The sequence below is a fragment of the Bubalus kerabau genome, chromosome 5, assembly GCF_029407905.1.
Source record: "Bubalus kerabau isolate K-KA32 ecotype Philippines breed swamp buffalo chromosome 5, PCC_UOA_SB_1v2, whole genome shotgun sequence".
Classification (NCBI taxonomy): domain Eukaryota; kingdom Metazoa; phylum Chordata; class Mammalia; order Artiodactyla; family Bovidae; genus Bubalus; species Bubalus kerabau.
Window position 1 is genome coordinate 46,189,511 of NC_073628.1, and position 24,047 is coordinate 46,213,557.

At 37.2% G+C, this 24,047-nt stretch overlaps 1 protein-coding gene across 5 annotated transcripts in view; it reads right to left on the reverse strand.

The window, feature by feature from the left end:
* Window positions 1–24,047, reverse strand: part of NOX4 (NADPH oxidase 4) — a 190,041-nt gene that overhangs the window by 91,640 nt on the left and 74,354 nt on the right. For all 5 annotated transcript variants that reach the window (XR_008714693.1, XM_055581577.1, XM_055581578.1 and 2 more), the window contains 3 exons: window positions 22,373–22,589; window positions 19,818–19,982; window positions 19,639–19,701 (listed from right to left, as the gene is read on the reverse strand). Coding sequence is in view for 4 of the 5 variants with exons in the window: in XM_055581577.1 (XP_055437552.1) it covers window positions 19,639–19,701; window positions 19,818–19,982; window positions 22,373–22,589 (445 nt within the window). In the remaining variant the exon portion in view is untranslated. The remainder of the gene's footprint in view (window positions 1–19,638; window positions 19,702–19,817; window positions 19,983–22,372; window positions 22,590–24,047) is intronic.

Consider the following 24,047-nt stretch of genomic DNA (forward strand, 5'->3'; position numbering starts at 1 on the left):
CCAGGGATTGAACCCTGGTCTCCTGCACTTCTCCTGCATTGCAGGTGAATTCTTCACAGCTGAGCTACTGGAGAAGCCCTTAGAATCAATGTACAACAATATAAAGAAAAATATGGGCTGAAGTTAAAGCACAGATAAAAGAAAATGGCAGTGGCTCTGAGGGTCCTGTAACACAGAATGTGTTACATGAAGCAAGTTGAAGATCCTCAAGTTCACTGTGTTGACCAATTAATATAGGTCACATAAGGATGCTCTAGGTGAAGTCACCATGGAGATATGTAAAAACTCATCAAAGAAGAATGACAGATTGGAAATCAATGAAAACACTAAATAAATAGTTAGGTATTCATCATCTGTTCATGACAAATTATAAACTAAAAAGCACATGTTCAGGGTCGAGATCTATTGTAACTTGGAATTTCCAAACCACAATATGACAGTCGGTGTTCCTAATAGAATTATTACTATGAACAGTAGTTTAAAATATTGAAACACATCAAAATATTATAAAAATTATACTATTTAAATATTATCGATACTATTAAAATTATATTATTATACTTATAATTTTGGGTCTAATATTTAATTATTTAAAGTACATTCTAGTTTTTAATAACTCCAATTAGTTTTGTCATTAGTAAATCTCCAAACAAAATGATGTGATCTGTAAAGACCACCCACCACTTTGGCTTCACACTACTTAATGCCGGCCAGAGCCTCTATGTAGTAAAAGCTGTAGCTGCCAGAAAGCAAGGCTCTCAGCAGAGTTCTAGGCTACCAATCTGATCGTCCACATGTCTCTTGATGTTTCCCTTACTGTGAATTCAATCTCAGGTTATGAAAAGACCTAAGCCAAGAAGACAGAACAGGGAGCAACAAAGTTAGTCTTTGTATGTCTGAGTGCGTATCTGGCTTGATTTAACCTTATAATGTATTCTAAAGGAAATGTGCATTTTGCCAAATATTCACATCTCTGTTCTATTCTTTCAGTGTAGATCCTATGAATGATGACTACATATGATTTTAACATTCCCTCATGTCTTGTAGTAGCCTTTAAACCTCCCTCTTCTAAATGCTGGCCAAATGCATCAGGAAAGCTTTAAAAGCTGATCTAGTTGTGAGTCGAGGAAACTCAATATTGTTTCTCCCAAACTCTTGGGAATAATGCCGTTATAAATCACTAATACTTCCTCAAACTTGCTAGGAATTAAGAAGATAGATTTTAACAGAGTCTTTTCCCAATCACAACACCCCAAATTTGAAGAAGGCCAAAACAGAATAGCACACAGAATGACTTCTGCATGTGTTTTGAAACAATGACTGAAAATCTTAGAATCACATATTAGTAGCTTTACACAAATAATGTTCGGATTCATTGATGTTGTCTAAAGCAGTATAGAGATTCTTTAATGTTGTTTCACCGTCTTTTTAAAGTTGCTTAGAAAACTTCTGAAAGGGAATAAATAATATTCATATCTATGGTTGTCTTCTCTTAGAACATTATAAAGAAATATGGTAATGACAAATTTTTAGTTAAAAACATTGAAGGAAAATACATGTAATAAAGTTCACATTATTAAAATAAAAACAGATATTAGTATTCTTCCTCAATACACAGAAATACACTGATAAGAATATATATTTTAAAAATATTAACTCCTGGGAGGTAAATTAAAGACAGAGAAAATAACTCATTTCATACACATCAAAGCATTGCTGAGTCTTCCTTTAGTCTCACTTAAGTTTCCTAGGGGAAGAGAATGGAGTATGGCTGATGTTGACCTTAATGTAAGTAGCAGAATAGTCATCAACTAGTTTAAGGAGAAGTAGATAAAGTGACAAGGAAAAGGCAATGGCACCCCACTCCAGTACTCTTGTCTGGAAAATCCCATGGATGGAGGAGCCTGGTAGGTTGCAGTCCATGGGGTCGCTAAGAGTCAGACACAACTGAGCGACTTCACTTTCACTTTTCACTTTCATGCATTGGAGAAGGAAATGGCAACCCACTCCAGTGTTCTTGCCTGGAGAATCCTAGGGACAGGGGAACCTGGTGGGCTGACTTCTATTGGGTCACACAGAGTTGGACACGACTGAAGCGACTTAGCAGTAGCAGATAAAGTGACAGAATTTGCAACAGCCCTGGAGGAATGTATGCTTTGATATCCTAGACAAAAACAAACCTTTTCTTCAAATTATTTGTTCAAAATGACATTGGGTTTCTAATGTGCTCAAATGACTAATGATTTTATAACTGTCCCACAAAAATATAAACAGATATTACATAATCATCTTACATTTGAGAACAAAATGTAAAAATGATGTCACTGCACAAGAATTTATCCAACATGGAAAAGAAATTTAAAAGCCACAATGGGTTTCTTTTTAAATCAAGAGGTTTGCAATAAAAAATAAAAATAATTCTAAACTGCATGTTATTATAGTAAGCATTAAATTTTTAATGTAACAAATATCTTAAACCAGAGAAAATGATCACAGAATATGATGTTCTTTAATCATTATTGTCACATCTTTATTTTTAAATCTCTTTTCCAAAGCTCTAGCTTCACATTTTCTATGCCTACTAGATAATTTCCACCTGAAATTCACTCTAAATTGTAACACATCCAAAATCGCTATTATCTTATTTTCCAAATTATCTTTTTCTAATTCCCATAGATCTGGACATAGAACCTACATCCTACCAGAAAAGAGGTTCAAATCTCAGAGTTCTGCCAGGTATTTCTCTTCCTGCTAGAATTCAATCAACTTTCAAGTTCTTTCAAATCATATTACCAAAGAAAATGTCTGATCATTGCAGTCTCCTATTGATTAACCTTTCATGTCCTTCTATAGGAAAATACGTTTTATAGGCGTCCCTGGTGGCTCAGGTGATAAAGAATCTGCCTGCAGTGCATGAGACCTGGGTTCAGTCCCTGGGTGGGGAAGATCCCCTGGAGAAGGGGATGGCAACCCTAGTATTCTTGCCTAGAGAATTCCACGGACCGTGGAGCCTGGTGGGCTACAGTACACGTGGTCGCAAAGAGTAGAACACGACTGAGCAACTAACACTTTCATAGGAAAATCCACGTATTCTTTCTTTCCTACAGTCTATGACCAACCACATTTGTTCCAAACCCTTTCCAGTTTTATATTCCATTGTTTCTCTTTGATTCACTCTAATCCAGCTAAACCAACATGGATCAACTAGTAGATTTTCTTGTTTCTTCATTTCCCCACATACTATTAATAATGACTTCATTCCCATTCTCATACTGAACACTAGCAATTCTTTAAGACATATCTCAAAGGCCACCACTTTCATGAAGAAATCTTATTTTCCCATGCTATAAAAATTCTTAACTTCCCTGAAATTCCAAATTACTTGACTTTTACATCCTTTATTATGATTCCACTTCTTTAATTTGGCATAATTTTTTTTCTGGTATTAATAGACTTAAGTGTCTTGAGATCAAGAATTATTTCTAAATCATTATATATTCCACATCATCTTACACTCAGCAGATATGCATTCAAGTATCAGTTAATGTAACACTGGAGAATGAACCTGAGAGTGAATAAGGACTTCAACAATGGGTGATTCTTCTAAAATGTATTCATTCCACATGTATGTTTTAAGTATTACAAAGTTTCAGGAGCTCCTGTAATTTCACAAATGAGGACCATTCTAAAAGTAAGGCAGGAGATAATGAGCCAGCGAGAAGCCCATCACAGTTAGTGTAACATCTTGACTCTAAACATTTTGACAAATACAACATTTCATTATTTACTGTTTTACTTGAAGGAAAAATTAGTATTTAGTCATGTATTTACATGAAAAAATATGCTAAATATTAAACAGAAATCTCCTGGAAATGTATGTAAATGAGATTTTCATTGACTTCAATGGAATATGTACATTTATCTCAACTCCCTCAAAAAAAACCAACCCACTAAGATAATACTTTAAGAATATAAAAATATAGACAATACATGGGGAACAATACCAACAATGGAAAGATGTAAGCATATTTTGAAAGACAAAATGTGGATGAGATGGTGGTTTGGGAACTGACTGAAACAAATTTCAGAGCTGAAATCCCACTATCTTCAAAAAGGGGATCACCTTGAGAACAAAGTCCATCCTTCCTACCTAAGTTTGGGAAAACTCGTGTTAAAGAGACAATAGGAGAAAGCTGAACTTGGATTTATATAATTTTTTAAAAAAGAGAAGTGTCCATGTCTGTGTATGGGACAACTTGATGTCCCCAGATTACCTCACCCCAAGCACAAGGCAGGCAACTCTATTCCCCAAAAACCAAACACAAGTTGGACAAGCAGAGGAGGGCCTAAAAGGGCTCAGGATGCAGGAACAACCTGCACAGGAAAGATTTAATACAAGTAGCCTAAGTGCCGTTTCACATTTACACCTCCCAGACTGAGCTCGACAAATCCTCATCATGACCTGCTCTCTCCACAGCCCTTCCTATCTTAGTTAATGCAGCTCCAGTTGCTCAGACCAAACCAAACCAAACAAAACCTTAACTCTTCTAGTCCTTCATATACCCAATCTAACGAGAAATCCTGCTAACTCTAACTTTCAAATATAGCAGGAACTGCCACCAGCTCCACTCTGAGCATCATCACACCCTGGTTGGATGACCTCAGCAGCCTCCCAACCTGTCCTCTGCTCTGCTCCTTTCTCCCTTCATCTTAACACCGCAGCCGGAGTGACCCTGTTAAAAAGTAAGCCAGATGATGTCCTTCCTCCACCCAGAGACCTCCAATGGCTCCTTCCTCTCTCAAAGTAAAAGCAAAAGCCCTTGCAGTGTTATATAAACCTACCAGATCTGACTCCTCATGATTTCTCTGACCTTATCTCCTACCATCTTTCCTTTGTCTTAGTGTATTCCAGACACACTGATCTCTGACCTCCCCAACTCACTCAGACACACACACACACACACACACACACACACACACACACCACACACACACACACACACAGATACAAGTCAACAGATATCAACTATAACTCAAGGTGAGAACTGCCTGGTGTTTGAACAGAAAAATGACATGATCTGGTTTTCACTTCAAAATGATCACCCTGGTGGCTCGTTAAGATTAAATGGTAGGTGAGTAAGGCAGATGGATGGAGAGTCACCAGGAGGCTATTGAGAGAGTCGTAGACAGGACCTGGGTGACAGCCACAGAAATGGGGAATATACTTCGGAGGTAGAACCAAGAAAATCTGTGGGTGGATTGTTGACTATGTTTTTTTAAAAAAAATGACAAAAGTCAAGAACAATGTCCAGATTTTCAACTTGAGCAACCTGGACAACTGAGCTGGTATTAACTGAAGTAGGAGAAGACAGGTAAAGATTGTTCAATTTTAGAAATGTTAATTTATGATGTCTGTTAGACACCCAAGTGGAAGTTCCTTGTAGACAACTGAATATGGGTTCTTGAATTTCAGAGGTGGGGCCTGGGCTGGAGACATAAATTTGGAAGATGATAGTGTACAGATACATCAAGATTAGATAAGACCATTAAATAAATGAATCTAGCTGGAGAGGAAAAGAAATTCAAGGAATGGACACTGGAGTGTTCTTATATTTACAGGTCATGGGATGATGAGGAACAGCAAAAAAAAAAAAAAAAAAAAAAAACACACAACTGAGTAAAAGTACCCAGAAACCGAGGACACCAACCAGGTGAGTGAATATCCTGGAAGCAAAATGAAAGCAGTGTGTCAATAAAGAAGTGATCAGCTGGGCCAAATGGTGCTGAAAGGTCAATCCAATTAAGGACTGGGAAATGACCCTTGGACCTAGAAATAACATGGGCACTGTTGACCTCAAAAATGTTTAAGTAGAGTGGTATGGGCAAAAGTTGGTGGATTTAGAAGGAATAAGAGGAGAAGAATTAAAGAAGTGAGAAATGGGGCAGTAGCTGAACAGAGATCTGAAGTCAAGAAAGGATCTTACTGATCATTTTCTCTTTGGTACCTAAGTAAAAGGAAGCATTCAAAAATACCAATTGAATAGATCAAGTTTAATATTAAACAACAGGTTTGCTCTGAATACACTGACCTATTTGAGTTCATATATCATGTAGGCTCATATCAAGCACCGAAAGAATATTTTCTCCAGGGAAAAAGTCAAACTAGAACAATTAGATAATGTCAACTTTTCAGAGAATTCAGATACCCTGTTAAGTTTCCTGAACACTTAGTGACATTCTGGAGCGATTCCTATCACCGGGCCTGCTCTATGTTTAAGACACACTGTTGCCTTGCTTATCTATCATCTATCTCAGCTGAGTTTCTAATGTATCTAAGAAAAAGATTTGTTAAACCCTAGAGAAAAGCAATTTTTAAGAGTCAAATAGATGAGACCAAGACCCAAGATCAAAACAACCGATGGAGACGTTCTGGTTTTATTTAAATCCATGGAATTAAATAAATAATTAAAAAAAAAAATACTTTGCCAGTCTTAAGAAATCCATGGCCACTCTTGTCTGGTTTTCACTGAAAATGGGAAAGACTAAACCCAAATGACTGGATGAACGATGAAAAACAAAAAGTAGAAAAATGATGGGATATGCAGGCATGCTATGTAAAAGTACAGACAATAACAGACTAACAACTAGACTTTCCTGTGACTCATGGAAAAATATGTGAAATCAGGTTATCCAAGCTTAAAAATAATGAATCATACAACTTAGAATACAGATGTCAGGAAAGCACATGCCTAATTTTGGATAAAAACAATAATGAAAGGATATAGAGATATTATGAAAACTTTAATCAATTACTACAATAAAAATCATGTTATGTATTATTTGAGATTTACATAAAATTAATAATAATTAATATCTACCTCAGTTAAATACTAAGAGATATTACACTCAGTAGTAAGCAATAGGTTTCATGCTTTCTTAAGTTCTGGCTTTTTTAAAACTATCTCTGATTTATGCTTCAAATTAGATGAGAGCATTCCTTAATGCATTTGTTTTGGTAGAAAATCCCAACTTTGGTAATTACAGAGAACAGCTAGAAAACACTTAAGAGATCAACTACTTAGTCAAAAATAAAATGAGAATTCTACCCAAGATTTTAAGCCAATAAAGACTGAAAGATGGAGAAGAACCAGAAAACTTGAATTTTGACTTCAACTTTGTCATCAACTGTGTTACTTTGGTTTCTTTGATCCTTTAAATAATTTATGCTTTAGGTACCTCCTTCCCCCACAGCAGCCAAAGAAACAAGTAAATCTGCTGTTTGGACTACACATTTTTAAAGTTCAAGAACTTTCGATAAACTAGAATTTATATGTGTCTCAAGTTTAAGTTTTGAAAATAGAATTATCTCACAAAAGGTATATTTTAATACATCTTTTACATATTTATAGTTATAAAAACATAAAAACATATATACATACATAAATTTAAATATATCTATCTGCTAGTCACTCAGTTGTGTCTAACTCTTTGCGACCCTATGGACTGTAGCCCGCCAGGATCCTCTGTCCATGGAATTCTCCAGACAAGAATACTGAAGTGGGTTGCCATTTCCTTCTTCAGAGGATCTTCCCGACCCAGGGATCAAATGTGGGTCTCCTGCATTGCTCCAATACTTTGGCCACCTGATGTGAAGATCCAATTCATTGGATAAGACCCTCACAAAGGGAAAGACTGAAGGCAGAGGAGAAGAGGGTGACAGAGGATGAGGTGGTTGGATGGCATCACCGACTCAATGGACATGGGCATGGGCAAACCCTGAGAGATGGTGAGGGATGGGGAGGCCTGACGTGCTGCAGTACATGGGGTTGCAGAGAGTTGTACAGACTTGGCACTTGAACAATAACAACATCTAAGTGTCATGTATAGTGGAAACTGTTCAGGTCCTCCTCCCTCCTCCCTTTGGCCAGTTTTCAGCATTAAAACTCTCATCTCCCCTATCTCCTAGCTGCTAAAAAGTGTTGCCTGCTGAGTTCACTTCTGAGACTCTCCCGAGGAATCACCATTCACAGCAGAAAGCTTCTCCACCCATGTCTAAGCATCAAATCCAAGGACTGTAATTTGGGAGTATAAGGATTTGTCCTCCTGACTTCAAGAAAGGACAGTTCAGGACTATCATTTTCCTCCCAGAGCTCCTGTGTGACCTGCTGAGGCCTCTGTGGCCTGAACTTTTATCTTGCCTCATCTGTCCCTCACTCCTTACCACATGTGGACCTGTGCCTGTGTGTGCGGGCACACTAAGTCACCCAAGTCATGTCCAAATCTTTGCAACCCCAAGGATTGTAGCCCAACAGGCTCCTCTGTTCATGGGATTTTCCAGGCAAGAATACTGGAGTGGCTTGGCATGCCCTCCTTCAGGGAATCTTCCTGACCCAAGGATAGAACCCATTTGTCTTATGCCTCCTGCATTGCCAGGCAGGATCTTTACTACTAGCGCCACCTAGGAAGCTCTTGATCTAAGCACACTCCCTGACAAATTTCTGGCATGCAAATCTCTACTCTCAATCTGTTTTTCTGGAAGCCCAACCTCAACATCCAATCCTAAGGGCTAGTAAACCATAAGAGGCACCACCAGTCCTTCACATGACCGTTTCTAAACCATTCTGTGATCACAGCTCAATCAGTTATTTCATGATGGAGAAATAAGCAAAAAAAAAAAAAAATTCAGTTTAATTCCATTTTGATTGGTCAGTCATTATCAGAAAAAAAAAATCATAACAATTTCTAACTGACTGAGACCTTACTGTGTATCAAGCACCACACTTAGCACTTGGTTATATCTTTTAAATTCATATTCAGAGCTACAATCTTGTTCAGTCACTCAGTAATGTCCAACTCTTTGAGACCCCATGAACTGCAGCAGAACAGGCTTCCCTTGTCATTCACTATCTCCCAGAGTTTGCTCATAGTCATGTCTATTGAGTCGGTGATGTCATCCAACCATCTCATCCTCTGTTGTCCTCTTCTCCTCCCACTTTCAACCTTTCCGAGCATCAGGATCTCTTCAAATGAGTCAGCTCTTCCATCAGGTGGCCAAAGTCTTGGAGTTTCAGCTTCAACATCGAACTTTCCAATGAACACTCAGGACTGATTTCCTTCAGGATGGACTGGTTGGATCTTGGAGCAATCCAAAGGACTCTCAAGAGTCTTCTCCAACACCACAGTTCAAAGCATCGATTCTTTGGAGCTCAGCTTCTTTTTTGGTCCAACTCTCACATCCATAAATGACTACTGGAAAAACCATAGTTTTGACTAGACAGACCTTTATTGCTAAAGTAATGTCTGTGCTTTTTAATATGCTGTCTAGGTTTGTCATAGCTTTTCTTCCAAGGAGCAAGCGTCTTCTAATTTCTTGGCTGTAGTCACCGTCTGCAGTAATTTTGGAGCCCAAGAAAATAAAGTCTGTCACTGTTTCCATTGTTTCCCCATTTATTTGCCAAGAAGTGATGTGACTAGATGCCATGATCTTAGTTTTTTGAATGCTGAGTTCATTATTATTATTATCCATGTTTTATAAAGAAGTAAACGAGGATACATGTGTTGATTATCTTGTCCAAGATCATAGTACTAGTAAGTGGTGGATCTAATCCAAGTTGTTCAGGATCCCAAAATCTATGGTCCACACAACACCCTCTGATCTCCATCAACTTTAGTCACCAAACATGTGCCTGCTGGTTGTACCCTGAGAGAAGGCAAGTGCTATAGCAAGAAACAATCACAACATTCTGAAAAGACCCACCAAATTAGCATGCCTTCTTTATGTAGCAAAGTCAATGTCAAGTATAAGAAATGATGAAGCACTTTAAGTAATGAAAACTCCAGTCTTTGGGTTTCTATTAAACCAGTGCTCAAAACTTAGCTTTATTTTGACTGAAATTATGAAAAATACTACAGTGCTTCTGTACCTTATCTTTGTACAAACTTTTTCCCATTTTCAGTTGTAAAAGTATAATCTCCATTTCTATGAAGACCTACAAAACCTTCTAGAATTAACACCCAAAAAAGATGTCCTCTTCATCATAGGGGATTAGAATGCAAAAGTAGGAAGCCAAGAGTTAACTGGAGTAACAGGAAAATTTGGCCTTGGAGTACAAAACGAAGCAGGTCAAAGGCTAACAGTTTTGCCAAGGGAACACACTGGTAATAGCAAACACTCTCTTCCAACAACACAAAAGACTCTACACATGGACATCACCAGATGGTCAGCGCTGAAATCAGATTGATTTTATTCTTTGCAGCCAAAGATGGAGAAGCTCTATACAGTCAGCAAAAACAAGACCAGGAGTTGACTGTGGCTCAGATCATGAACTCCTTATTGCCAAATTCAGACTTAAATTGAAGAAAGGACCATTCAGGTATGACCTAAATCAAATCCCTTACGATTACACAGCATAAGAGACAAACAGATTCAAGGGATTAGATCTGATAGAAAGAGTGCTTGAAGAACTATGGATGGAGGTTCATGACATTGTACAGGAGACAGGGATCAAGACCATTCCCATGGAAAAGAAATAAAAAAAGCAAAATGGCTGTCTGGGGAGGCCTTACAAATAGCTGTGAAAAGAAGAGAAGTGAAAAGCAAAGGAGAAAAGGAAAGATATAAGCATCTGAATGCAGAGTTCCAAAGAATAGCAAGGAGAGATAAGAAAGCCTTCCTTAGGGATCAATGCAAAGAAATAGAGGAAAACAACAGAATGGGAAAGACTAGAGATCTCTTCAAGAAAATTAGAGATACCAAGGGAACATTTCATGCAAAGATGAGCTCGATAAAGGACAGAAATAGTATGGACCTAACAAAAGCAGAAGATATTAAGAAGAGGTGTCAAGAATACACAGAAGAACTGTACAAAAAAGATCTTCACGACCCAGATAATCACGATGGTGTCATCACTCATCTAGAGCCAGACATCCTGGAATGTGAAGTCAAGTGGGCCTTAGAAAGCATCACTACGAACAAAGCTAGTGGACGTTGATGGAATTCCAGTTGAGCTATTTCAAATCCTGAAAGATGATGCTGTGAAAGTGCTGCACTCAATATGCCAGCAAATTTGGAAAACTCAGCAGTGGCCACAGGACTGGAAAAGGTCAGTTTTCATTCCAATCCCAAAGAAAGGCAATGCCAAAGAATGCTCAAACTACTGCACAATTGCACTTATCTCACACGCTAGTAAAGTAATGCTCAAAATTCTCCAAGCTAGGCTTCAACAGTATATGAACTTTGAACTTCCAGATGTTCAAGCTGGATTTAGAAAACCCAGAGGAACCAGAGATCAAATTTCAACATCCGCTGATCACTGAAAAAGCAAAAGAGTTTGAGGAAAACATCTACTTTTGCTTTATTGACCAATGCAAAGCCTTTGACTGTGTGGATCACAACAAACTGTGGAAAATTCTTAAAGAGATGAGAATACCAGACCACCTGACCTGCCTCCTCAGAAATCTGTATGCAGGTAGAAAAGCAACAGGTATAACTGGACATGGAACAACAGACTGTTCCAAATTGGGAAAGGAGTACATCAAGGCTGTCTACTGTCACCTTGCTTATTTAACTTATATGCAGAGTACATCATGAGAAATGATGGATGAAGCGTAAGCTGGAATCAAGATTGCTGGGAAAAACATCAATAATCTCAGATACAGATGACATCACCCTTATGGCAGAAAGTGGAGAAGAACTAAAGAGTCTCTTGATGAAAGTGCAAGAGGAGAGTGAAAATGTTGACTTAAAACTCAACATTCAGAAAACTAAGATCATGGCATCTAGTCCCATCACTTCATGGTAAATAGAAGGGGAAACAATGGAAACAGTGACAGACTTTATTTTGGGGGGCTCCAAAATCACTGTAGATTGTGTGACTGCAGACATGAAATTAAAAGACACTTGCTCCTTGGAAGAAAAACTACCACCAACCTAGAAAGCATATTAAAAAGCAGAGACATTACTTTGCCAACAAAGATCCATCTAGTCCAAGCTATGGTTTTTCCAGTAGTCATTTATGGATGGGAGAGTTGAACTATAAATAGAGTGCCAAAGGATTGATGCTTTTAAACTGTGGTGTTGGAGAAGACTCTTGACAGTTCCTTGGACTGCAAGGAGATCCAACCAGTCCATCCTAAAGGAAATCAGTCCCGAATATTCATTGGAATAACCGATGTTGAAACTTAAACTCCAATACTTTGGCCACTTGATGTGAAGAAATGACACACTGGAAAAGACCCTGATGCTGGGAAAGATTGAAGGCAGGAGGAGAAGGGGATGACAGAGAATGAGATTGTTTGATGGCATCACTGACACAATGGACATGAGTTTGAGTAGGTTCCAGGAGTTGGTGATGGACAGGGATGCCTGCATGCTGCAGTCCATGGGGTCGCTAAGAGTCCTACATGACTGAACAACTAAACTGAACTGAACTGAATCTCCATTTTAAAAATTAGATGAAATTCAAGCAACTTGAATTTGTGACCAATGTATATTTTATATATTTAAATTTTCCTTATATTGGCACACTATATTAAAGTAAGTATTAGACTTTTCTAGCAGGGGAATTTACTTGACTTTCAACTTTCCACAATATTAGAAGAGCTGAGTAGTGTAGACAATATAAAACTTTCAATTGCATAATTCTCCTGAAAATACATTTTTATAGTTTCAGTAAATTTCTCTTTACAACAATAATTATTTTTTGTTGACTCCAACATGTATGTCCTAAAGCAACAGGATTTTTAGAAATAGGAATGCACTGAACATGGTCAGGAGTGAGGCAGGAGCCAGCCAGGGTGGAATAGCTGACAACACCTTTCAGACAGGCAGGTCTGTGTTTCTGTCTTGCCTGTCTCACTAATCAATTATATTACTTAATGTCTTCGAGTCACATTATTTTCTGCATCATACAGAGTTAATAATACACATCTTTGGAATTGTAAAATTAAATAATGTAATATTTGTAAAGTTTAAGAAGGAACCTCTTAGGCATTTAATTAGTAGGTACTGTTATCCTTGACAAAGACAAGATGTGTATAAAATTTTAGTGGGGTTTGGCATATGGGAAGTCACTTTGTTTTGTTTTGTTTTATTTCAAAGGGACCCATAAAGGAACTAGCCAGAGAAAATGCTTGAAAAGCATTCATTTTACATGTAAGTGCCAAACAGAAGTAATTGTACAAAAGAAGGAAATGGCAGGAAAAGACAGTAAATTAACATAATAGCATAATGTAAAATTTAGCCCAGAAATGTTTTTGCTTTACTCAAATTCATTTCCAGGCAGCAACATGATTCACTGCTTTTCTTTTTTATGAAAACAGAAACTCCCTTAGGGGATGGTATGAGTGAGCCAGCTAGCAAAACCCCAAATCTGAGAGGGCTATAAGTCGTTTCCTAAGCCTACACAAAATGCATCGTACACAGATGGTCTGATGAAAAGAATCTTCCTTTGCCTTGAAAATTCTTTTGGAAGCCAACTATCATTGCAATTTAAAATATCTATGAGACTTAATTATTTTTAAAACAATGAAACCTTAAATTGATGTTTAATAGGGCATAATCAAAACATATTAAAAAAACGATGTTTAAAACAAGGATGGGTGTGAATATAAAACATACACTTGCAAAGACAAGATCTATTTTGACCTACAGGTTCCAAGGCAAACCTAAAAATACTGAGAGCATTTGGCAAATGTTGTTTAGTTGCTCAGTCATGTGCAATTCTCTGTGACACCATGGACTGCAGCACACCAGGCTTCCCTGTCCTTCAGCATCTCCTAGAGTTTGCTCAAAGTGATGTTCACTGAGTTGGTAAGCCATCCAACCTTCTCATCCTCTGTCGCCCCCTTCTGCCTTCAGTCTTTCCAAGCATCAGGGTCTTTTCCAATGAGTCAGCTCATCTCATCAGGTGGCCAAAGTATTGGAGCTCTGCCTTTAGCATCAGTCTTTCCAGTGAATATTCAAGTTTGATTTCCTTTAGGACTGACCAGTTTGATCTCCTTGCTGTCCAAGGGACTCTCAAAAGTCTTCTCCAGCACCACAGTTCAAAATGTCAAATTACCAACAGAAATTAGGAACAAGTAATTTTCCATTGGTAGCCCTGGGAATGGGGCAGTAGAAGTGAAAAATGACCTGCTGGCTCTGACCAGACGTTCTCAGGAAATGGTTTGCACTTGACTTTAGTGGTTCTTCCCCAGCCACCTTTGTCACAAGTCCTGCTCCTTTTCATAGCTAAAGATAGTCATCATGACCTTAAAGATTAGACTCAGAATCTGACTGGAAGCTGGCTCTTTGACTGACAGTCATGTCAGCCAAAGCATTTCTTGCTTCTCCTTGAGTTCAGTTCAGTTCAGTTGCTCAGTCGTGTCCGACTCTTTGTGACCCCATGAATCGCAGCACGCCAGGCCTCCCTGTACATCACCAACTCCCCGAGTTCACTCAGACTCACGTCCATCGAGTCAGTGATGCCATCCAGCCATCTCATCCTCTGTCGTCCCCTTCTCCTCCTGCCCCCAATCCCTCCCAGCTTCAGAGTCTTTTCCAATGAGTCAACTCTTCGCATGAGGTGGCCAAAGTACTGAAGTTTCAGCTTTAGGATCATTCCTTCCAAGGAATATCCAGGGCTGATCTCCTTTAGAATGGACTGGTTGGATCTCCTTGTAGTCCAAGGGACTCTCAAGAGTCTTCTCCAACACCACAGTTCAAAAGCATCAATTCTTTGGTGCCCAGCTTTCTTGACAGTCCAACTCTCACATCCATACATGACCACTGGAAAAACCATAGCCTTGACTAGATGGACCTTTGTTGGCAAAGTAATGTCTCTGCTTTTCAATATGTTTCTCCTTAATTCCTCTTTTTCTTTTCTCTGCCTTTATCTTTCAAGTAAGAGACGGGAGGAAAAGATAATCCATCTTTTAACTATTTCTCAAGGTAAGTCCCAAACACTGATTATATATTAAGTGTTTTTCACTCTTTCAACAGATACATATTGTATTACTCTGTGTACCAGACACTGAACTATGAATGTATCCTTCAAAGGGCTCCTGAATCTTACGGTCTAGGAGGAAATGTTAGTCATTCAGTTGTGTCCGATTCTTTGCTACCCCATGGTAGTAGCTTGCCAGAGTCCTCTGTCTGAGGGATTCTCCAGGCAAGAATATTGTTGTTGGTTCCCACACCCTTCTCCAGGGGATCTTCCTAACCCAGGGATTGAACTTGGGTCTCCTGCCTTGCAGGCAGATTCTTTACCACCTGAGAAACAGGCATTAAACAAGTAATTTAATGGCACTAATTGCTGAAGAGAATATGCAGTGTCTTATAAGAGGAAAAGGTCAAGAGAATGTGTGGTATTTGGGGTGTGAATAAATGGAAGACACATTAACTGGTTCCCAGGGCAAAGAGATTAGTTTAGACAAAGAACTTAGAGTGAGAAAGTAAAAATGGGTTTAAAAAATGGATGAGTAAAATTTAATGGGACTATTTGTTAAAGAATGTTTGATAAACCATTAACGGGGTAAAAGACATAGTGAATTTTTAAGTGATTTATAGTAAGCACTATTTTCCAAACTATTTTAGGTCATTTTTCCCTTGTTTTTCTTAGGGAATCTTCAGAGAACCACGTTCCTTTAAGAGAACCAAAGAAGCGTCCTAGAAGCAGCAGAAAGAATAAGGAAAAATCTTGTCTTAATTGAAGAAAGTAAGAGAGAAGAAAAACTATGATGGATACAGAATCCCAGGCATCCACCCTTTTCGCCTCATTTAACACACTCTGATGGAGAAGGAAATGGTAACCCACTCCAATATTCTTGTCTGGGAAATCCCCTGGATATAGGAGCCTGGCAAGCTCTAGTCCATGGGGTCAGAAAGAGTCAGACAGGACTGAGCAGCTGAACAATAACAACAAAACTTTGAACCTTTTAGTCATATTTCTACACCTTAGGATTTCAAGGCTTCCTCATCCTTCACTATCTCCCAGAGTTTGCTCAAATTCATATACATTGAGTTGGTGGTGATACCTAACCATCTTATCCTCTGCCGCCTTCTTCTCCTCCCACCTTCAATCTTTCCCAGTGTTGGGGTCTTTTCCAATGAGTCAGTTATTCACAACAAGTGGCCAAAGTATTGAAGTTTCAGGTTCAGGTGAATGAATATTTCAACGAATATTCAGGACTGATTTCCTTTAGGACGGACTGGTTTGATTTCCCTGCTGTCCAAGGGACTCTCAAGAGTCTTTTCTAGTACCACAGTTAGGCATCAATTCTTCAGTGCTCAGTCTTCTATGTGGTCCAGCTCTCACATCTATACATGTCTACTGGAAAAACCATAGCTTTGACTATGTGGACCTTTGTCAGCAAAGTGATGTCTCTGCTTTTTAATATGCTGTCTAGGTTTGTCATAGCTTTTCTTCCAAAGAGAAAGTTCCTTTTCAATTTCATGGCTGCAGTCACCATTGGCAATGATTTTGGAGATCAACAAAAGAAAATCTGTCACTGTTTCTACTTTTCCCCCTTCTACTTGCCATGAAGTGATGGGACCAGATGCCAAGATCTTCATTTTTCAAATGTTGAATTTTAAGCCAACTCTCCTGTTTCTCACTCATCAAGGGGCTCTTCAGTTTCTCTTCATTTTCTGCCATTAGAGTGGTATCATATCTGAGGTTGTTGACATTTCTCCCAGCAATCTTGATTCCAGCGTGTGACTCATCCAGTCCAATTATTTTCATGATGTACTCTGAATATAAGTTAAATAAACAGGGTGACAATATACAGTCTTGATGTACTCTTTCCCAACTTGGAACTAGTCTGTTGTTCCATGTCCTGTTCTAACTGCTGTTTCTTGAACTGAATACAGATTTTTCAGGAGACAGATAAGTTGGTCTGGCATTCTCATCTCTTTAAAAATTTTTCAGTTTTAACTGATCCACACAGTCAGAGGCTATTGTCAATGAAGCAGAAGTAGATGTTTTTCTGGAACTCCTTTCCTTTCTCCGTGATCCAAAAAATGTTTACAATTTGACTCTGGTTCCTCTGCGTTTTCTAAACTCAGCTTGTACACCAGCAAGTTCTCAGTTCACATGCTGCTAAGACTAGCTTCAAGGATTTTGAGCTTTACCTTGCTGAAAGAAAGTGAAAGCGTTAGTTGCTCAGTCTTGTCCAATTCTTTGTGGACCTATGGACTGTAGCCCTCCAGGCTCTTCTGTCCTTGAACGCGATTTGGTAATTGATAGAGTATAGTATTATAGTTTTAACATTCTTTGGCAGTGCTCTTCTTTAGAACTGGAATGAAAACTGACCTTTTCCAGTCCTGTGGCCACTGGTGAGTTTTCCACATTTGCTGACATATCAAGTGCAGCACTTTAACAGCATCATCTTTTAGGATTTCAAATAGCTCATCTGGAATTCTATTACTTCCCTAGCTTCACGCACAGTAATGCTTCCTAAGCTCCACTTGCCTTCACACTCCAGGATGTAAGGTTCTAGGTGAGTGATCACACCATCATGGTTATCCAGGTCATTAAGACCTTTCTGTATAGTTCTCCTGTGTACTCTTGTCACCTCTACTTAATACCTTTTGCTTCTGTTAGGGCCTTATCATTTCTGTCCTTTATCATGCCCATCCTTGCATGAAATGTTCCCTTGATATCTCTAGTTTTCTAGAAGAGATCTCTAAAAGAGAAAGTCTTTCCCATTCTGTTGTTTTCCTCTATTTCTTTGTTCATGTAAGAAGGCTTTCTTATCTCTCCTTCTATTCTCTGGGACTCTGTTTTCAGTTTGGTATACTTTTCCTTTACTTCCTTGCCTTTTACTTCTCTTCTTTCCTCAGCTGTTTGTTAAGCCTCCTCAGACAACCACTTTGTCTTTTTGCATTTCTTTTTCTTTGGGATGGTTTTAGTCACTGGTTCCTGTTCAATAGTATGAACTTTCATGCACAGTTCTTCAGACGCTGTCTACCACATCTAATCCCTTGAATCTACTCTTCATCTCCACTGTATAATCATAAGGGATTGGATAAATAACTCCTGCTTTTTCTTTAAACATTTGACACTTTCTCTTGGTTTGTGTTATTCCTTAAATACAAATATTTCTGGCCTAGCCATCTTCACAATTACATGCTCTCAAGGGGCAAATTCACACTGCAAATAAAAATTATAAGACTTGCTAACATAAATTGACATATGCTTGATAATTTTCACATTCCAGATTGTGTTCTACATGCTTTATTTGTAGCAGTTCATCTGAACTCATAAGGTGTGTGTGAATAGCTACTGTTTTTATAATAATATTATACTAAGAAATGAATGTACAAAAAAGATGAAGTAACTTGGCAAAGGTTTCCAAGTTTTCAACTTGAATAATACATCACATTTAACATCGGTTCCAATAGGGGTTTTCCAGGTCATGCTAGTGATAAAAGAACTGTCTGCCAATGTAGGAGACATAAGAGACATGGGTTCTATCCTGGGTCGGGTAGATCTCCTGGAGAGGGCATGGTAACCTACTCCAGTATTCTTGCCTGGAAAATCCCATGGACAGAGGGGCCTGGAGGGCTACAGTCCATGGGGTCACAAAGAGTTGGACATGACTGAAGTGATCTGCAAACAGCACAGCCAATTCCAGCAGAACTCCATCTCTAAACTTTAGCATGTCAACACGCTGTTTTTCTGGACCTCCCCCCATAATTTGTTCAATTCTAACATGTAAACATGTGGTCCCTGTCTCAGTTACTTTTGTTAGAAACTGAATAAAATCCTAACTTCCATCATCAATGGAAAATACTAAATAAATTACACTGTGTTTCTGCCGTGACATACAGTGATTAAAAATAATGAGGCATTTACAAATACAGTAACATGGAAAGTTGTCCATGACCTATTGGTGAGTAAAAAAGATAACTTTAAAACAAAGGATCCAGCAAATGAATGGCAGACACCCATATATGCCCAAGAATGTAAGAAAATATCTGTAAGACTTTGTCAAACTTAAGAACAGGACTTGGGAGAGGGGTAATGAGGAAAAGTCATGATGTGATCCTATATGCTTCTGAATTATTTACTTTTTTCATAATGGGCTCATGCCATTTGTATAAGGCAAAAAATAATATTAGGAAATGGGCTAACAATATTTGATGATACCATGATTTAGCTAGATTTCCCCGCATTATTTGTTCTATTTTATTTTTCTGACTTTATTTTTCTTTTCCTTCTCCATACACAGCCTAGATGCCAATTACACTGAGCTTTTTCTTTTCTAAACATTTTCTTATGCTTCCATCTCAACCCACAGTACTCTAGTTCCTTAAATTTAATTTCTCTAAAGAAAATCATGCACATTTTATACTTTGGTACATATTTTATAAAAAGAAGAGTCTAAATATTCAGGAAATTTTCTGCATTTTGAATCAAAAATATTTTATAAATTAAACATAATATTTCCTGAAGTTTAAATTTTTAGAAAATAATTAATAGTTACAAAGTTTCTGTCTAGGTAATTATATTTCTTGTAAAAAGATGGTTTACTTAAACATTCAGGATATTGTGGCAGCCTTGAATGATTTTTAGAATGAGGTGGAGTGCACACACGCACAAAGAGAAAGATGCATTTCATTCGAAACATTAGAAAATCCAAAAACAAGTTTCTTACCATTGTGAGAGTAAATGGATGGTTTTCTAATGCAGACACACTGGGACAATGTAGAATAATGTACTAAAAAACAACAAACAACTTTTAAATGACCAAGAAAGAAGTTCAAATATCTTAATAATGCTAATTTTGAAAAAACAGAATAAGGGTATTTTAAAAGTTGCTGGACACTGACTCACCTGGCCAGGTCTTGCTTTAAAATTTTCTTTGACCATTCGGATTTCCACGACATCTGACGGATGACTTGTGACTGAGATGATGGTGACTGGCTTGTTGCTCCGGATACACCTGTAAAGCCTTTCAGCACAATATAGGCACAAAGGTCCAGAAATCCAAAGCCAGGTCTAATGGAGAATTTTTGAAATACACTTTAAGAAATACTTGTGTTATAGGACTCTTTATATCCTCCCTCACTGCTTATTTGACACATTACAGTAATAATATAGCAATGATAATTTAATCTGTATTTGAAATAACAAAGTGCAAAGAAAAATGAGTAAAAAGCTACAGATGCTCACTGCAACTTACTGAAACAAGAGTAAAGTATAAAACAGAAGGGAAAGTAATGTCAGGACCCTACCCTATCCTATAATATTATAAATACTGAGTTGTAAAATCAGTTTATTGAATGCTTGATATTATCTGCTTGGGGCTGTGCTAAAATACATTATATGCATTTTTTTTAATATTCACAATAACTCTTTGAAGCAATTATTGTCAGCTTTAATTTTCTAATGAGGAAATTGTGGCTTAAATATGTAAATATACTCTGACCAACCTCTATAAACTAACATGTAGGAGAAGAAGAATACAAAACCAAATTATCTTGCCACTATCAAGGGTATAACTACCATTAACAGGTGGTTTATTGTTTCATATATCCTTCTGGGCCCACAAGAAATATATGTTGTATATATACAATATCTTTCTCTAAAGGAAGAAGAAAGAGAAGTAAAAGCTCAAGTAAATCTGGAGTATTTTAGTAAAAAATGTACCAGTCAAATATTTGTTTAAAAAAAAATGAGAACCCTAGGTATTTTTAATGCACACAATATGCATACATAATATACAAAATGTATAACCAATGTAAAATATGTATATGTACATATTTTTAAATATGGGCATACCACATGTGTTCACAATTTACTTTTACATAATATGAACAGAAGATACTATTTAGAATTTGGAAACCATGACAATTTTGCTGGAGGCATAACCCTGATCCCAGGATAACTGCATAGCCTGTGCGGTCAACCTTTCTCCTACAGCTACAGACTTTATCTCCCTCAAAACTTGGAGGCCCCCAACCCAAATGTATTTTCATGGTCACCTTTTAAAACCTAATCTATAGAGTTATTCCAGAAGGTCCTTCTTCCTTCCATGCAGATCATGCCTGCTTCCTCACATTTATTGGGTTGGTCAAAAAGTTTATTCAGATTTTTGCATTCCCATCTTATAGAAAAACCCAAATGAACTTTTTGGCCAACCCAACAGTTAGGAACTGTGTGCAGAGTAAGCATCACAGGACAAGCTCTGCAACTTTGGGACAATCGCTTAGCCTTTGCGCATCACGCAAGTAAAATGGAACTCACAATACCTGCCTTCCCTAACAGAAAGCATTGTGTGAAGCCAGAAAAGCTCTGAAGATTGTAAAGCTTAAAAGAAATTTAGAGGATTGTTATTAATAAGAAAACAAGACTAACACACTCATTCCAAAGGCATCTACAAATCACTATCTTTTGACTCCCCTTTCTTCTTAAAACAGACATTCAATTTCACTATTTCCCGACTTGCATTTGGTACAGACACAGAATACAGGGTGTAATATCCACGTGGGCAGCTCCCACGGCTACAGGGGAAGATTATGACTCTTACCAAACTACTAGTTGGCTATTTGGGGAAGAAGTTTCCTAAGAGCAAGATAATTTGGTTTTGTATTCTTCTTCTCCTACATGTTAGTTTATAGAGGTTGGTCAGAGTATATTTACATATTTAAGCCACCATTTCATCAGAAAATTAAGGCTGACAATAATTGCTTCAAAGAGTTATTGTGAATATTAAAAAAGTACATATAATGTATTTTAGCACAGCCCAAGCAGATAATATCAAGCATTCAATAAACTGATTTTACAACTCAGTATTTATAATATTATACATAATATTGTACCATAATAATATTATACCATAATTTCCTCATCAGAAAATTAAGGATGATGGTAATTGCTTCAAAGAGTTATTGTGAATATTAAAAAAGCATGCAATATATTTTAGCACAGCCCCTAGCAGATGATACTAAGCATTCAATAAATTTATTTTACAGCTTAGTGTTTATAATATTATACATAATATTACACTATACTGTAATAATTATTAGTAATACTAGTTTTTTCACTATTATTTTTCTTATTCAACTTACTTTTCTCAGTGCATAAGGAATGTATCTTTGCCTCCTTTCTTATGGCAAGCACCAGTGCCACAATTTGCAAAGATCATATGATGAGTTAAACAGGAATCTTCTATATTCTGTAATATCATAGGTCTATCTCATTGAACGGTAGGTTGGCTATTATGTAATAACACATACTAATTTGCTACTGAAACAGCCCGAAACATTCTCTTCTGCAGGAATAATTGCTTTATTACCTTCAAAAACATGTTTAAATGCAATGTTGATCAATTTTTTATGGGAACATGGACTTTGCAGAGATTAGTAAAGACACAGGACTAATCTGACCTGCGGAAAATTAGCTTGGAACCTGGGCTCCTCCATACAAATCTTCACAAATGTGTTCTGGGTAAGTTCATCAGGCTTTGAAAATCCTCCAGGAAAAGATTCATGAAAATGTTCTGAGAGATGCTCTGGTAAATGAGTATTCTGGTAGTGGGTTCCATTAAGATTAATGCAGCCAGGAGGGTGGGTATCTAAATTAGTTTGATACTTCAGCAGCCCTCTAAAATTCATAAAAAAATAAAAACAAAGAGATAAAAAGGAAATTGAAATCAGAGGCACAGTATAATAAAATAACCTTTTTTTCTTGTTGACTTTCACATACTGTTTTTCAAGAAGTGCTTCTCATATATCTTATATAACAGTAATTGAGAAATCTTAAAAATCTTAACAAATTCATTACTATGGAACTAAATTAAAAAATTTGGCCCTCCCCCAAAATATGCCATAAATCCATGGTACGGAAGAGGCATGCCATCTTTCCAAATATTCTTGAATTTGACAGTTTTTATTTCAAGTCTATTAAGCATTTATACAATCATATAGAAGTTTTCACTTCAATAAACACTATAATATAAGTACTTTCACTATAATTTCAAACACAAATGGAAAAGTAGAAGGTTCATATTTGATTTGGCTAAGACGAGACAAAACAAGCCTTGCTGATTCACAGAGAAATGTTAAACAAACACGATAACAGAAACTGGAAATGTGCATCTCCTATGGTCTGAAAAAAATTCATACACTCCATAAGACCCTAAACCTGTTTACTTTTCAATTTCTCCATAAACAAGAACCACAGTAAAGGCTCACAATAATGAATCAGGAAAGAAAACCTAAAACCCTAAAATCCCATTCTGATTATTTCATATTTTGTGAGATTTAAGATAAGTCTTCAACTTTCTCTGTTCTGTATTTTTTATCAAAAGGAGTTAAGTAAGATCTACTTCATAGGGATAGTGCATCAAATCATAGATTTATATGAGTTTTTTTTCTTTTGCGTAAGTAAATCTTGAAGAAAAAACTAAGACTTTGAAAAGCATTGAAATGTTTATTTTAATTTTGAAAATATTAAAATTTTAGTTTCCAAAATTCTTTTTCTTGGTTGGCTATGAGTGTTTTAAAATTGCCCTTCATGCTAACCCTAACCCTAAGCCTTCATGTTTTAAATTACCCAAATAATTTTAGTATATTTAAAAAGTACATCTTTAAGTTTACCACAGCTACAAGAATTATGTAAATGATTTTCACAAAGATAATATTTTAAAACAACAAAGACTATAACAAGAATAATGGTATGAAATAGATCTAACATATGAAAGTTAGGAAAGCAATGACTAAGTCTTTGGTGGAATGTACCATCTACTCAACTTGGTCATTCTCTCATTTTCTCCTGATGCTTATGCTCAATTCCCTTTCACTCTTCATTTTACTTTCTTCCCATAACTAATCATCAGAGAATATACAGTACATGTAACAAGATTCTAAGTAGTGAATTACATTACATAATATCCAGGGTAGGCCACACACACATTTTTTTGAAGTAATGTAAATATGGTCTAAGTATGGAAGAAATTAGGAGAAGGCAATGGCACCCCACTCCAGTACTCTTGCCTGGAAAATCCCAAGGGCAGAGGAGCCTGGTAGGCTCTAGTCCATGGGGTTGCTAGGAGTTGGGCAC